Source organism: Syngnathoides biaculeatus, chromosome 9 (genome assembly GCF_019802595.1).
Source record: "Syngnathoides biaculeatus isolate LvHL_M chromosome 9, ASM1980259v1, whole genome shotgun sequence".
NCBI classification, from domain to species: Eukaryota; Metazoa; Chordata; class Actinopteri; order Syngnathiformes; family Syngnathidae; genus Syngnathoides; species Syngnathoides biaculeatus.
Genome location: NC_084648.1, coordinates 5743153 through 5759737, shown reverse-complemented (window position 1 = coordinate 5759737; position 16585 = coordinate 5743153). Strand labels below are relative to the sequence as shown.

The window sequence follows — 16585 nt, the reverse complement described above, 5'->3', positions numbered from 1 at the left end:
TTGGAAAAATAAATCAAGTACAAAAACCTCAATAAATACATTTAAAAGTGGCATTGTATGTGTGAGTAACTGCATAGACGTTTTCCAAGGTGACAAACCAACCCGCATATTTGTATGATTAAAATACGTTGGAGGTTGGTTTTGTTTTAACAAAAGCCTTTCCTTCTCTTTCGTTCTAATTTCAACATTTGACCGGTATGAGTCAGCATACTGTGTGACATTGTCTTTTCCAGGACAGTTGCAGCGTAGTCGTCCCTGTCTTTCTTCAACTGCCCGTCTAGTTCACGTCATTCTATTACATGTCACAACAATTACATTACGTACGCACAGAACAGTAACACATGCAGAGGGTTCTCTTACACTTGTTAGAGAATGGAAGGATGGACACAAATATAAATGGACATCAAGAAGAATTACAGTGACAAGAACATGAACAGTGTGTAGACCCCATTCAGTGCAGCAAAGACGGTTCGCTCAGCGAGACATCATTCGCACAAACTCTGAGGAAAGAAAACATTCTGGTCAGGGATAAATGCAACTTTCATTTGACCTCAAACTCAATTTTAATATCACTGGACATATTTATGGACTAGAACATCTAGAATGTATATTCACAGGCCATAATATTAGGTACAGATGCACATTCCAATGAGATCCACAATTCGAGATGATTAAATGGCCTTTTTTTCAGAACTAATAGAACTGTTTCGATTTATATTGCCAAAGCAATATTCACTTTTACAATTAATCTCTCTCTCTCGAGAGAGAGAGAGAGAGAGAAGAGAGAGAGAGAGAGAGAGAGGAGAGAGAGAGAGAGGAGAGAGAGAGAGAGAGAGAGAGAGATCTCTCTCTCTCTCTAGATCTCTCTCTCTCTCTCGCTCTCTCTCTCTCTCTCGAGAGAGAGATCTCTCTCTCTCTCTATCTCTCTCTCTCCTCTCTCTCTCTCTCTTCTCTCTCTCTCTATCTCTCTCTCTCTCTCTCTCTCTCTCTCTCTCTCTCTATATATATATATATATATTCTTCTATAATGCTATGGAGTTCTAGACCACTGCAAGTTAACACTGCAATCCTAACCTTGAAGTACAATGCAAAAGTCATTGAAAGGGGTTGTTTTAACAATGCTGTAATGGCCATAATAAAGATTTTTCTCATGTTTACTGCATGTGCCAGGAAAAACTCCTGGCACGAAAAAAAGCTGTCAACTTTTTTTATTGTCCTGTATCAGTACTTCATTGTTCAATATGTATCTGTTAAAACTCAACACTAATAACTTAAAAGGAAAACACAATACTGTATATATTTCTGGTGATGTATCGAATATTAAAAGTACATACACATCCTTACCCTCAAAGTCTACCTCTCCGTCCCCGTTGAGGTCGACGTCACGCAGGATCTCATCGATCTCGCGGTGGTTGAGTTGCTCTCCCATCAGCTTCTTCATGGCTTCTCTCAGCTCCCCAAGGCTGATCTGACCATCCCCATCAGAGTCAAACTGGGAAAATGACAAGAAGAAAAATGCCAATTGCAGAGGGTCTAACCAAAACAATTAAAAATAAAAAAAAATAATCATGATGAGATTGATGTACAGAAAATGGACACCTGCGTAAGCATCTGAAATGCTTACCTCTTTGAAGGCGTCTCTCAGCTCTTTGACTCCAATCATGTCTGCAGTCTCAGCCAGCATTTTGGGACCCATCAACTCCACAAAGTCCTCAAAGTCCACTCTCCCCCCACCTGGAGCCCGCCAAACAGGAAACGTAAAAGAAACGACATTCTGTTAAGCCATTAATAGTTAAACGTTTAATTCTTCACTCAACCAACAGGAGCACATTAAGAAAGCAAAGAATAAAAAATTAAGAACATAAATGCTACTGCATCCGTTTGATGGAACTTAACGTTAAAGACATTATTATTTTACATCCATGACATTTTTGTTAATGCAGAACTTAAAGGTGTCCTGTTGTTGAAAAGATGGCGTAGTCACTTTAAGGCCAATTTAATATACCCAAATAATTACAGTTTTTTTTCCCCAGAAACTGTCATGTATTTTAATTTAAACTATTGAAGCCTCTAGAGCCCACACAAAACCCCCCAAACTAACATCTATCCATTTTCTACACCGCTTATCCTCATTGGGGTTGTGGGTAAACTGGAGCCAGTCCCAGCTATCTTCAGGCAGGAGGCGGGGTACACCCTCAACCGGTTGCCAGCCAATCACAGGGCACATACAGTAGAAACAAACAACGATTTGGACTTACATTCACATCCACGGGTCATTTAGAGTCTTGAGAAAACAGCAATAAAGTAATAAAAAACAATTAACGCATACAAGTGAATCAAGGGCCTTAAAACGTAGCACTGTATTTCTTTAAAAAGTCACTGTCTTGCCTTCCTACTGTTTTGCTTTATTATTATAATGTAACTTTTTCTGTTTTTAACCATAAAGTGACATCTCACATACTTGGTAGCGGTTTATGTTATTTTAGCCAAACTTTGCCACGGATGAGTTAATATGATTTAATAACAGAAACATTACTTTTTCCACACAGGGCCAGGTAGTGTTGGATATTTTAATTCATCCTGAGTAAATGAAAAATATATATCACTGAATAAAAACAGTATTTTATGTTTTCTTGCATTATCTTTGATAATTGATATTTATTTTTATATTTCTTTGATGATCTGAAACACAAAAGTGGGAAAATATTTGAGAAAAGGGCCAACACAATTTTGACGCGTTGTATTTTACCTCGTGTAATTCCTTTTAGATATTGAAGCACTTTCGGATCTTTCTTGGATTCGGTTTTCACTTTTTTTTCAATGAGAGGTCACTGATGGTGTCGTGGGATCAATTCTTGCTCAGTGATGGTGTCGATATGTACCCTGTGACTGACTGGCGACCAGTTCAGGGTGTCGTCTGCATTTCGCCCAATGTTCACTGGGATAGGTACTGGCTCTGCCACGACCCTTGTGAGGATAAGCGGCTTGGACAATGGATATGGTTATGGACTTTTTTCAATGAGCTATTTTTCAGGACTTACAGATCTGCTGGCTGAGCTCTATCAGCTCCATTTCTGTTGGCATGTATCCCATCGTCCTCATGCACTCGCCAAGGTCCTTACAGCTGATAAAGCCATCCTTGTCTTTGTCAAACTCTCTGAAAGCCTCACGCAGCTCTGTCGGAATAATAATGAGAATTTTTGCCTTAACTACATTTGCATTTGACTCTGCCTTTCTCTCTCTAAAACGTTTACAGATTCTGGATGAAAAGCACATTTCTAGTTTTTACGATCATTTTTATTGTAATGCTCCCTCAGTTTATAGATGCATGAAAAAAATCACATACTGTACCAGTGTTTGGATGTGTCAAGGTGAGGGCAAAGTCAGAAAAGCTCTCGTGTTGCCAATCAATTGATGAGATTGAAAGGAATGTGCGTGTGGGGTGGGATAATTTAAAGCAACCAATTATACCTTCCATTTCTTCAGGCCGCAGATCCCGGTCCTGCAGGGGGCGTAGATTGAGGTCAAAAAGTGCATGAAAAGAGGAGGGAAAACAAGAGTGGAAATTCTGTTAGATGACAGGATGCTATATATCTACGCTGCCTGAACAATGATGACACTGTACCACCACTGGTACAAAAGCTTAGCAATCTTTTTATGTGTATGCACGACACTAAAATGTGCAGTGCTTTGTTAAGCCACAAATTCAAAAGAGAAATATTTCTGCATGCACAAAAATATATCTGTATGTGCTTAGTGAACTTACAACAACTGGAATAACCAGAAACTAACAAGCACCGCACTCCCCATTATTCCAGCACAAAACATCATTTCCCCAGCTTGTTGAATACATCACAGCCTTGCGACGATCCACTAAACCTTCACGAACGCCATCCTTTGTGACTGCCCAAAGTCACATGGAATGCAGTGTTGAAGGAAATTATCTTCCATTATTCCTGAGGCCACTGCAAATGTTTCTCTTTGTAAGCATTGGTTAAGGGTGTGCCTAAAACAGAGCTTTACTTGTGACTGCATACCTTTGGACGACCTGCGTCGAGAGGTTCTTGGGACTCAAGAGACTCAAAAGCAGGTTCCAACACCTGTTCACTGCTCATCAGTGTCTGTTCAAAAGCTGCTTTCGTGATATGATGCAATTGCTTAACAAAACTGCTCCTTAATAGGCTTTTAACAGAAGTCCTTCATCCTTCCTTTTACTAAGCCGCTTATCCTCACAAGGGTCACGAGGGCGCCAGGGCCTATCCCCTCTTACTTCAGGCGAAAGACAGACTACGCCGTGAACTGGTCACCAGTCAGTCACAGGGCAGATATTGACACCATCAGTGAGTGGGAATCGATCCGACGCTGCCCGCGCCTAAGTCAGATGTCAGAAGTCAGCATTTTTTCAGAAGTCGTGGACAAATTATTTAGTAGTATAATGTTTTGTTTTGTTTTTTAAACCCAGTGTTTTCATTCCTTTTTTCAAGTGTTGCCCGTTCTGTGCTTTTCATTACATTCACCTAGGAAACAAATTTTCAAGCCACGCAGGAATTGACCAGTTAAAAACAGAAGATGCAAAATCTTCCCCTGAAAACACAAAGCTGAAACGTTTTTTGTACTTCAATACACTATGCATAAAAATTTGTAACAGCGCTGAGGTAAGACAAGGATACATCTGCTCACGATATGTTTTGTGAGGCTGTGGCATCGTCAGCACGAATAATACGGGGTTGGATTAGAGGTTGCTGAGGGGAGAACACAAGGAGATTACAGTCGTAAATTGTATTACAAATCACGAAAGCTTATCGGTTTTTCATTTTTCTATCCCAAATCAATTCTGTCATCTGGACACGTATGGATGTCGAATGTGGGTTACACTGAACTCAGCATGAATGCAATAAGGCCACTGTGGAAAGACCACAGATACTGTAGTCTCGACCTTGTAGCAGTCTTGTAATGTACCAGAGTACAAATACTTTGTTACTGTACTTAAATATATCTATTTTTTTACCTATGTTTACTTCAATTTTTATATTTTGAGCCACTTCCTCCCATATATTTTCCCCATCTTCATTATTCTAAAACAAAATTTGAAAGACAATTATTGTGCTTCTAAATTCATGGGGAAGGTTTGGGGAAGGCTCTTTTCTGCTCCATCATTACTATGCAAAATGTTCATAAGAGAATAGTTGGAGGGTTTTGTTGTATGTAAGTAAGTCCGTCATAAATTTAAGCTATTCAGCACTTCCCACAGAATGGTCACAAACCCACCTGCCTGGACTGGATTTCAGAAAGACAGAGGGGTTGGGTAAAAAATAATTCTATTGGAGTATGAGAATAGGTAAGACCAGTATAAAATATGCAATATGCACTATCCTCTTATTATGCATATTGTATACTGTAAGTGTGCCTCACCAAAAAAGCCTCAATAAATGTAATCCCACGAATCACATTCCGTCAACCATGTGCCAAGGGGACCAACACATCTTTGCACGCCACTGCAAGGTGCGCTAGGGTAGGTGTGTTAAAATTGCTTCCATTGTGGGTTACATCGCCTTTATGGTTGCATAAATCCATCCATCTTCTGGAGTGCTTATCCTCCACAGTCTCCAATGAATGCACGTTTTTGGGATGTGGGAGGAAGCCGCCGTGCACCGAGAAAACCCACACAGGCACCAGGAGAACATGCAAACTCCACACAGGGAGGGCTGGGATTTGAACCCTGGTCCTCAGAACTATGAGGCCAATGCGCTAACCAGTTGGTTCCAATGCGGGGAATGGAAGATAATTCTTAATATTTAAATTGGCTATTTTGTTTTGATGTGAACATTACAAGGTGTGAGTGTGAGTCCAAATGGTTGCTCGTTTCTGTGAGCCCTGCGATTGGCTGCTGACCAGTCCAGGGTGTTCACTTCTTCTAGCTCAAAGATAGCTGGGATAGGCTCCAATGTGACCCCAGTGAAGATTAGGGGGACAGAAAATGGATGGATGGATAAAGTTTGTGTCGCACTGTCTGCTCGAGTGGCGTTTTGTTAATCTACTTCAGCGGTGCATTCAATAACGTCCCACTGTTTGAAAGTTGCCTCACATAGTAACTTTAAATGTGGTACATTCACATTGTGTAACATTGTGCGCAATGCTAGACGTGGTAAGATACAAACAAGTACAGGATATCAGACATTAAATGTATTTAAACCCAGTCATAAAACGACTCCTCTACATTCAAGGTTATCTGTCCCTGCAGACTCAACAAATCAGCCATGATCTGTGGTTATAGTTCCTTCAAAATGGCCATTTTCAATTAGTGCTGGCAGCCTGTTATTGATCGCTACATATCATAATTGCATGACATAAATCTGGACAAGAAGATCATCTTCATGTCTCCCGAGTAATGCATGTTTCTGTCTTTCTTCTGAGAGTGTGTGCTGCAGTCATACATACGATCTGGCTCTGCGCGAATCCCTGTTTGAGGAAGATACACGCGGGCCCCACGATGTTGTGCAACATGTTGCAGTTCTTAACCAGCGCGCAGAGCGGCTCATCGAACTCCGGCTCGCTCCCTCGATCCTCGTCTTCTTCTGTGTCCATCTCACCTGCATCTCTCAGGCCCCCGAGTGTGCCCGGAGTCTCTGGGGACCCACTTTGCTTGACGGGTGACATCCCCTTGGAAGTGGGGAACCAGTTCAAATGATCAATGGCAGCAGTGGAACGAACGGATTCCTTTCTGCAATATTCACTGTTGCGAATTTAAGGATGCAGTCAAATCTTAACTTTATTCAACACTGCAACACAGTTTCAATGAGCTAATATTGAGAAAATTCTTGACATGATTATTTCAATACAAGAAATTAACATTATTGAGAGTTCTAGATGAATACCCCATCAGAGTAAAATGGACTAGAGTATTTTATCCAGCGAAAGTAGTCACATACATCCTTACCTTAGTCTTTGTACTGTTTTTTCTAGATGCCTTGTTGATATTTCCCATGACCACCCACGTTTTTTTCCGCTTGTCTGTCCACTCGCTCACTCCTCCTGTGTCCCACTTCTGCTCATCCTCAATGGTCACATTTAAGTCCAAAATCCAACAGCTTGCTACATTCAGTCCATAGCATTGGGCTTCGCATCTGAACACCCATGAGCAAACTTTCCTCTCGCGTGAACGAACTACAATCCAGGTTTCCGCTGGTCCGGATGAAGCCAATGTATCCTCATGGATTCTGCATCTGATCCTAAACTCTAATAGGTTTTTTGAGGCGCATTAAGACATGAATTGTAATTTTATGATCAGGTGCTGAAGAGTGATGGGTCAGTATTGGAAAGCCTGGTCAGATCCAGGCTGAAACAACTTGCCTCTCCGATTGCATGACTTGAACATTTTCTCTCTCTCTGTCTCTCTCTCCTATTCTCCCTCGCTCTCTTTTGCTCTCACAAATGCATTTTTGTCAATCTATCTGTCACCCCGGCCCACTGCGAGTGATCCCTTGAATTTGGACCAACTTAATCTAATCCATGCCACCTACTTTCCTGTCCCTCTCCCTTGAACATCATGTTTATAGTCTCAAAATGACTACTCTGGCACAACTCTGTGTGTGCATGAGAGAGGATGGAAGGGGGAGGTGGACAGGCAGAATTACGGATGGGGAGTTGGATGTCTGTTTAATCCCTGGCATTTCAGATTAGAGGAAAGAGTTATGTTGGACATGGGAGTAAAGGCTCCAATTGGGTTCCTGTTATAAGCAAGGGACACAATATTATCAGATCAGACGTTCACTTTGTAATTTTGCATCAAAATATTAATGCAAAGGTATCATGCGTCGTTTAAAACAGGTTATATGCATGGGACGGATACTCACAGTTATGTACTATTGGATTTGAAGGTATGACCTACATTGTAAAGTTTGGACACTTGCCTGCGACAGTTCCCTAAAAATATACACAGTAACTTCTCTCAATTATAAAGGACAATGTTCAAGTCAAATGTAAATGCTGCAGTGGTCCACAATGTACAAATTAAGTTGCTTCCTCCACATTCTGCTGAATACTTGAAACCACACCCTGCTGAAAAATGGCTGTGCCTGCATTCAGCAACTTTATTAACTTTATACACATCTGCACGTTTTGGCTCTGAAAATATGCAGCTGGAATTTGCGCCACGTGGGGCTTTTCACACCACAACGAGATGCTCGAGCCACAAGTTAGCTCATGCGCTGAAAAGCATCTGCGGCTACTTTGGTTGGCAGACAGTCAGCGAGCGTGTCCGTCGCAACACCTCCTCATGAGGGAATTCAAATAACGACACCAAGCTGTTCCGCAAATTGCGGCGGGATCCACCAAAGCTGCATTTGCAGGGTGTCGGCATAGCTAACATGCCAACCGCAAGCTGTAGTGGTAGAAGTTGGCCCAGTAATCATAATACAGGATACAAAAGGAATTTGAGGCCATGTGACAAACATACTTCACATTTTGGCAATTGGGACTCACCCAAAATTTCAATGATGATAATTGAAAATACTATTTTCTGGGGCACATGTGAGCCACAAACTTGTTTTGCTCGTCTAAAATGATGGGAACAAATTTTGCTCTGGCCAAACAATCAGAGTCCAGAAAAATACCAACGTCATCAAAGACCAGCGCTATGGCCCTGCCAATTTGAAATTGGATTGCTTTAAATTAGTCCCACTGCTCATATAATTTATTTATTATTGTTTTTGTTTAATAGCTATTGACCCCGCTCAGGATGGCACGGTGGAACAACCAGTTAGAGCGTTGGTCTCACAGTTCTGAGGACCGGGGTTCAAATCCCGCCCCCCGTGTTTAGTTTGCATGTTCTCCCCGTGCCTGCGTAACTGTGACTGTTGTCTGTCTCCACGTTCCCTGCGATTGGCTGACAACCAGTCCAGGGTGCACTCTGCCTCCTGCCTGATGACAGGTCGGATAGGCTCCAGCACTCCCGCGACCCTTGGGAGGATAAGCGGCTCAGAAAATGGACGGATGGACTGCACCGTAAAACAAACAAAATAAAAGCAAATAGAAAACAAACTCAACATAGTTTTCCCTCAATTGCTGGTGTTGTTGGTGTTTTATATGTTGGGTGTACTGGTGGTGTCATGGTTCATTGGCCTTCACAGAGCAACTGCAACTTCCTGGCCAAAACTCCGACAATATAACCAAAGGGATTAAGTGATTGAGTCGTTGTGGTGACACATGTTGCATTGTCAAAATGTCACCAACAGAGAGCAGCAGAGATAATATTTTGTTCCTGTTGAGAAGTCAAAGATGCAATACAAAATGCCCAACGGTAGACGTCTTAAAAAAAAAAAAAAAAAAAAAGAGATGCAGCACAAGACAGAAAGATAAAGGTAAAAAAAAAAAAAAACTTTTATTTTCTCAGGCATGTTATCGGTATTTCCCGAACCACGCTAATTGACATTTACTTGACCTTAAAGGTGGATTTGCAAAATGTAAAGGTAAATGTAAATCATGTCATACAAGGAGATTGTTTAGATGACAAACAACCAGACTTGAATACGGAATGTCTCAGTTATATAATAGTATGTGCTTTATAGCTCACTGATCCAGCTGGATGGCCATCAGATTAGCAAGCATCAGCCCTGGCTTTACTCCACCATTGTACATTTTCACACACAATTACTCGATGATTCAGATTAAATAGAGCAGTTGCCCCAGTGTATATTTATATATTGTTGCAGGAGATGTATTTTAAAACGCCAAAGATTGCATCCCAATGATCAGAATAAGCACTGTGTAAAACAGTAGTTATGGTTTGATTAAAGACAAATGTCAGTCATAAGGTTCAAAAGAGCAGTTTGCTGACAATTTATAGGAATTCCCTCGACAGTCGCAAGCACAGAAGTTCGGTCGGCAGAAAATCCATTGCTGGGGCAGTAAACAACAAGCTGGAGAGAGTCCAAAAATGGGGATTTTGGACTACTCAAACTTGGTTTGGGCCTGGGCGAATATATTGGCTGTCATGTGTCATGCTAACATACAAAATTGAACACAGACTACTCCAACGTGCCATAAATTTACCATAGTAGCTAAAATCTTCTTTAGAATGATCTTAATAAATGTTTTAGTCTATCTGTGCGTATCAATCCCACCCAAAAGAAATATTTTTTTTTTAGAAAAGGGCAAGAAATCAATACCAAGATGGGGTTAGTAAGCTATGGCTTACGAGCCACATGTGGTGCTTTTGAGGACGGCATATGGCTCCCAGCTGAAGATTTTAAACATCCATCCATATGGAGCCTATCTGGGCTGGTACTGGGGAAGAGGCAGGTAGAAATAATCATGAACTGTTACAAAGGAAGTTAAAATAAAAGGTAGCTTTTCTTTATTTTTGATACTTTAGCAATGTATTAGAACTGAAATGAGTGATAATAGCTCCCTAAACTGATTCTCAACCTGTGTGCCGTGAGAGGTCTTCAGGAGTGCCATAGCAAATGATAAAAATGTACATATTGCTCAAAAAATGATTTATCTATAAGAAAGAATATATTTTTGTTCATCTATTTACTCCAGTGGGACATGCTGACCGACAGAACACATTAATGCTCTTCTATTAGATGGCAGGAACTTTATATAGTAATTAATTAACTTTTTGCAACATTTTTGTTTTTGGGTGTGCCGTGAGAGTTTTCAATTGTAAGATAAGTGGCTTGGCTCATTAAAGGTTGTAAATCACTGCTTTAAACTCAAGCTATAAGCAAAACTCCACACACAAAAATTAGGAAAAAAAGAGGCGCTCCAATTTTGCTCCTCTGTTTGCATCTTTAAATCAGCTTGATAAGAGGACTTCTTCAGAATATTTTTTTAAACATATTTTTTTGAATATTTAAGAATTGTTGAGAGGGGTGTATTGGGGAATAAAATAGATTCAAAAGGAGAAAATGGAATTTTGTCTAATCTGACATCATTGTACATACTGAAACAACTTCTGGTTATATCAGTTGTCCCGCATTCCATGCTCTTATTTTCAAGCACCCTCGAAGAGAGGATGATAGCTTTTGCTCTTGTCCACACTTTGCATTTGAGTTGGGGTACGACCAAAACGCAGGGTCTGCATTTCTCCACAGTCTGGGACCTTCACCGGATTATTATTTTTTTCTACATTAATAGGATAAAACATTACAAATACTGCAGGCTACAACTGTATTTTCTTGATCTCTGTCCATATGGTAAATGACACAACTGTTGCTGACTGTAATTAATTGCACTTTGGTTGAGGCTCAGCTATGCACCCACTTTTACCCAGTTTTTATTTTGTAAATCTGGTCACAATTTTTATTTCATAAGGTTCTCCAACAAAATTTTTACTGTTTATCATAATTTATTGCAAACCACAGAGGGCTTGGTCAGCACTCTAACTCACAGAGATAAAAATTGTTATCCATCCATCAATCCATCCATTATCTACTGCTTTTCCGGGTCGGGTCGCGGGGGTTGTAGCTTCAGCAGGGATAGCCAGACTTCCCTTGCCCCAGCCACTTCTTCCAGCTCTTTCGGAGGGATCCCGAGGCGTTCCAAAGCCACCCGAAAGACATAGTCTCTCCAGCGTGTCCTGGGTCGTCCTTCGGGTCTCTTTCCGGTGGGACATGCCCGGAACACCTCACCAGGGAGGCGTCCAGGAGGCATCCGAATCAGATGCTCCAGCCACCTCATCTGGCTCCTCTCAATGCCAATACCTTTTCACCCTTGCAATATCCAGTGGTGCTGATCCCCCCGCCCACCAAAATGTGTTGGGTTGCAAAGGTTTGATCGATGTTTATTGACCGTGGGTCTGTTTGAATCTTTCGCCTTTAAAAACTTTAAAAAAATATTTGGGGGTGGGCAGGTGGGTGACCGTTGGTACCCCTGGTCACCGGTGATGCCAGTAACGTGTAACACATTACTCCAAAATGGCCACCATTTGTATTATTGCCTTTAGAAAACTAGTCAGCTCACTGCCATATCATTGCTAGTTTCTATGGAGTCAACAATGACTAAAAAGTCCCGGGGCTGTGTGCCTGTGGACGCATGCAGGCCAATTGTTTCACATGCACAATGACTGGCACAAGTGTCGCATAATTGTTGTGACCACAGAGGCTGAGGGCCATAACCCAATCAATCGAGAGGTGTGATTGGGCCCAGGAGTCCACCTTAGAGCAACCCGGCAAATGGAACACATCGGACCCAAAGGCAGTTCACCGGCCCCACCGAAACGCTCCGACAATCGGCCATCCAAGTTCTTTCCATCTCATATTGTGCGAGTAGAAAAAGATGTGCATCTGGCTGTCTTGTCTTCTCACTCATTGCAACTCTAATCTAATCCCTGTCAAATCCAACTCAATCTTTTCTGCCTTTCTTTCTTTTTGACATCCATCAACATCTGCCTCTCATCCTAGAGCCCCCACCACCTTCATCATCCACTTTATTTGTATTTCAGAGAATAGGTGACACATTTAAACCACAAAAACATCCACCCATTACAGGTCGCTGGAGCGTATCCCATCGGATTTTGGTCACAAGTCTGTCGCAGGGCAGATTTAGACATGAACTATTCACACGCACATCCACACAGTCACTGAATGAGTGTGGGAAATGAACCAACGCTGCCCGCATCTGTCAGGTGAGTGTGCCACTACATCATCACTGACTCCCTACGAGAACAGTGGACAATTTGATTTATGCATCCGCTTTCATATATAAAAATACAGCCCAAAGTGCTTCAAAGACATAAAAACAATTAAAATAGCAGAAAATATATGCGCACACAAACACCGCACCGACTGATTCATTATCATCATTCATTCATTAATATTATAGCTACAGGACGAGGGGCTGAGTGTCCAAGGTGACGAAAGACAACCTGCGTAAGCCATCCACCCCGAGTGGATGTAGGTTGCCACCACAGTCCACCGTGTTCAGGGTAGACCAGAAAGACTATGGAACAAGGGAGAGGAGTGAGGTATTACCCGGCACAATCTCTTTCCTTTTCCTTCATACAGGCATACATTCCAGAAAACGTGCACATCTGGAAGGCCACACACTGACGTTGGACTTCTCAGTCTCTGCTCTAATTCATCTCATAGGTTGAAGTCAGGACTCTGTTCATGGCAGTCAGGTTCATCCACGCCAAACTCTCTCATCCATGTCTTAATGGGCCTTGCTTTATACATTGGTGCATAGTCATATTGGAACAGGAAGTTAAGGAAATGTAAAATATTGGCGCCTGAGTTTCAGTGAAAGGAACTCAGCCTAGTGAGAGATTTTGGACGATTGCTCCCAACTTTGTAAGAACAGCTTGGGGATAGTGCCTCCCTGTTCTAACACGAATGTGCACCAGCGCAGATTCAGACATGGATGGCGGGGGTTGACTCCACCTTTTCAGCTTCCAAATATTCATGCTCTACTGCCTTCTGGCCACAATTTCTTTTGGCAACCTCTGCTGTGTATATCTGACATCAAAAAACATGGACAGCTCAGATACCTGCACAGAAGCTCACAAGTTTGTTTACTCCAAGGCCCATCCCTTCTGAGACACTGGAATTGTATCCATTGTTGGCTGAGATCTTATGCAGACTCCATTCGAGCTAGTATTTATTTAAAACAAAATGGAGGTTTAACTCAATCACATTTGCAGGCTGCCAAAAATTACTCAGCCATTTAGACACCTGAGTAAAGAACAGTAACCACCCCTAACCACCTTCAACACTAAATCTGGCATCCCATTCCTCAGCATTGTGAGATACATAGTATAATTATGTTTACATATGGTATGCTACATTGTATTATATTAATTCAAGATGTATCAGAATCAGAATCAGCTTTCATAACTAGTATGTACAACAGACAAGGAATTTGTCTCTGGGAGTCGGTGCCGCCCTGGTACGACATTCATGTTGAGTATTGAGAAGAGCAAACAAACTATCAAGAACAAAGAACAATAGACATTCAAATAATAGGGAACTATTTCTGATAAGAGTCACAGTTGTGCAAAGATGCATTGAGAATTTATACTATTTATAGATCTTGTATGAGTATGTATAAACACACTGTATAGATTATATATGTTTATATATATATATGGTCACATGCGTTAGAAAAAAATGGCAGCCTTATTACTACAGACTTTAGAAATAAGCTTTTTGTTTGGTATAGTAACCATGAACTCACGTCATTTAGTGATAAATACTGCCCAAAGTAGCCATGGTGGTTGACTGGTTAACACATCTGTCTCACAGTTTTCAAGACCAGGGTTTAAACACAAAAGCCCCACCTGCTTGGAGTTTGTATGTTTTCCCCTTGCCTGCATGGTTTTCCTCCCACATCTCAAAAACATAAATGGTAGGTTTATTTAAGACTCTAATGCCCATTGGTGTGAATATGAGTCTGAATGGATGTTTGTTTATATGTGCCCTGCTACTGACTGACAACCAATTCAAGGTGTAGCCCACCTCTCACCTGAACATCGCTGAGGTAGGCTCCAGCATGCCTGCGACCCAAGTGAGGATAAGCGATAGAAGAAGAAGCCTAAACCTTTTTGCTCAGCAGTCACTTAAGGGTACACACAAGCTTCGCAGAGATGCTGCGTGGGCAGTGCGTAGGTCGCGCAGTGCAATGCAGGCATTGACGGCTGTGCGACTGCGAGAGTATAATGTACCCTTTCATGTAAGCCCTGGTTGTCATATTAAAAAGTTAAGATCTAGACTTGTCTCAACAAAAAAAATCTATATTTTTTGCACTGCTTCCCTTTTCTTTTTTTCGTTTTGAATGGATGCTTTTGCAGCTCAACAACTGAAACCATAATAAAATAATATATCTTAGTCACTGCTGTAGCCAAAGCCATGTTGATTGTATTTTTTTTTTTCAACAGGGCCCTTGATATCTCTTCTGAAGTGAACTCAAGTTGAACAATGTGTGAACCCATCTAAAAAAAAGTACTGTAATGCCCAGCTGAGAATCCTACCTGTCCAAACACAGAGTCAACAATGGGCCGCAGCTTCCCCCGGTCCCCTTCTTGGAGCCAAAGGTCATCACGGTCTCCCACAGGGGAGGACAGGCTTAAGGTTTTGGCCTTTGGCTTTGGAGGCCTCTTTATACTCGCTGAACTCCAACGCCTTAGTGACTCAATCTTCTTTTTGATGGAACCCTAGAGAGAATGAGTTATTCAATTACCAGAAGAGAGGTTGAAAAAAAAGGAAAATGCAATTTTATTTGTTTTGAATGTAGCCTATGAACAAAAAAAAAACAAACAGAAACCCACATTGATTCCATTGTAGATATCAAAGAGGGAGTGTGTTGAAACAAGTTATGCCTGCAGTGAGGAATGCTTGGGAAAGGTTCAGACTTAGACAAGATGTATTATAGCAGGATACAAGGTCTGCACTAAGTCAAAGACATAACAGTATGGAAGCTGTGCATCCACTGACCTTCTTCATTAACTTTCCTTCTGGTACCTCCATGGATGACATGCTCTTCATGTCAGTCATCTTTGCTGCCAGACTTGCATGCACAGAGATGTCTGCTCTTTCCTTGCGTCCTCTTTATCTGTTTGTTGAGCATCTGACACCGGTTGATAATCTGAGGCACATCTCTTACTGTTGTTGCTCCTCCTCTCATCCCTGCCTCCCTTTCATCCCGACTGCTCTATGCGTATTTTCATTTGCCTGCTAGCATCCTTTGCATATCTTCTTTCATTTACCAGTGTATGTTAGCACAAACACCAAGCATGATTTGCTCCCCTGGCAGTGTGTACGCATGTGCGCATAACAAAATAAAACACATATTTGGACAATTGATTAAAAAAATGTGCACTCTTTAATAAGTATTTCAGGAGAGTGGCAGACAGGTTATTTTTTCCCCCAATCTTCAATATTCCCCTTTTCTGAACTACGTTGAGTGTCAATTATTGTTATTTTCCCTGTGACTGACGGGTGAGTGCACCTCCCCCAAAACCATTCTGGATAGACTCAGGTGACAGAAATCACGACAATAAGAACAAGAAATTATTAAATACAGTACTGTGTTTACTTAAAAAAAACAAGCATACAAGAAGTCATATAAAACCATATTTTTCAGAAGAATCATTCATATTTTGTTTTTATTAATGCACACTGAATGTCATTTATCATAATTAAAAACTGATTTGTGTAGTATTACAATGCAACAGTACAACCCATAGACACATGGGAAAGCTGCTCTATTTGATATGTTTATAAAAATACCACGGCACACGTACAATGCAATATTTTAAGTTATGTAAAAGCAGCAGGCCATCAACATGTTGACTTCAAGTAAATGGGATAGTATAGATGATAGAATTATAATTATTATTGTTGATAACAGCATAAGTTGATTTGCTTCATCTCTTCAATTGACATACAACTGCTGCACAGTACACACTCAAACTTTTGAGTCGGCAGAAGGAAACCATGGAACAGAAACGTTCCCACTGGTGGGAGATTATCTGTTGAATGGCTGAGATCAAAAGGGAGCCGTGTATGTAGGTCTGAGTCTTTTGTTTTAATCCTGTTCTGTTTTTATAGTCATGATCTTCGCTCTTTAATATTCTCTCCAAATTGCA

General features: G+C 41.2%; 1 protein-coding gene across 2 annotated transcripts; it reads right to left on the bottom strand.

Annotated features, from left to right (window-relative positions):
* On the bottom strand, positions 1-15494 carry cabp2a (calcium binding protein 2a). Of its 2 annotated transcripts, none has more exons than XM_061829929.1 (7): positions 15432-15494; positions 14969-15151; positions 3472-3502; positions 3042-3176; positions 1625-1734; positions 1345-1492; positions 1-500 (listed from the first exon to the last, which is right to left on the bottom strand). In XM_061829929.1, the coding sequence occupies exons 1-7, from the start codon at positions 15489-15491 to the stop codon at positions 475-477; spliced, it is 693 nt and encodes a 230-aa protein (XP_061685913.1). In that variant the 5' UTR covers positions 15492-15494; the 3' UTR covers positions 1-474. The 2 variants fall into 2 exon arrangements, with proteins under 2 accessions (XP_061685913.1, XP_061685914.1); XM_061829930.1 differs by lacking the exons at positions 14969-15151; positions 15432-15494 and adding exons at positions 6439-6660; positions 6938-6985.
* Positions 15495-16585: the final 1091 nt, after the last annotated feature.

Coding starts and splice junctions, on each gene's coding strand:
- cabp2a (XM_061829930.1), bottom strand. CDS start 6,985: ATGGGAAATATCAACAAGGCATCTAGAAAAAACAGTACAAAGACTAAG. Junction 3,177..3,471: donor GCGGCCTGAAGAAATGGAAG/GTATAATTGGTT, acceptor TTATTCCGACAG/AGCTGCGTGAGGCTTTCAGA. Junction 501..1,344: donor CGGAGAGGTAGACTTTGAGG/GTAAGGATGTGT, acceptor TTCTTTCCTCAG/AGTTTGTGCGAATGATGTCT.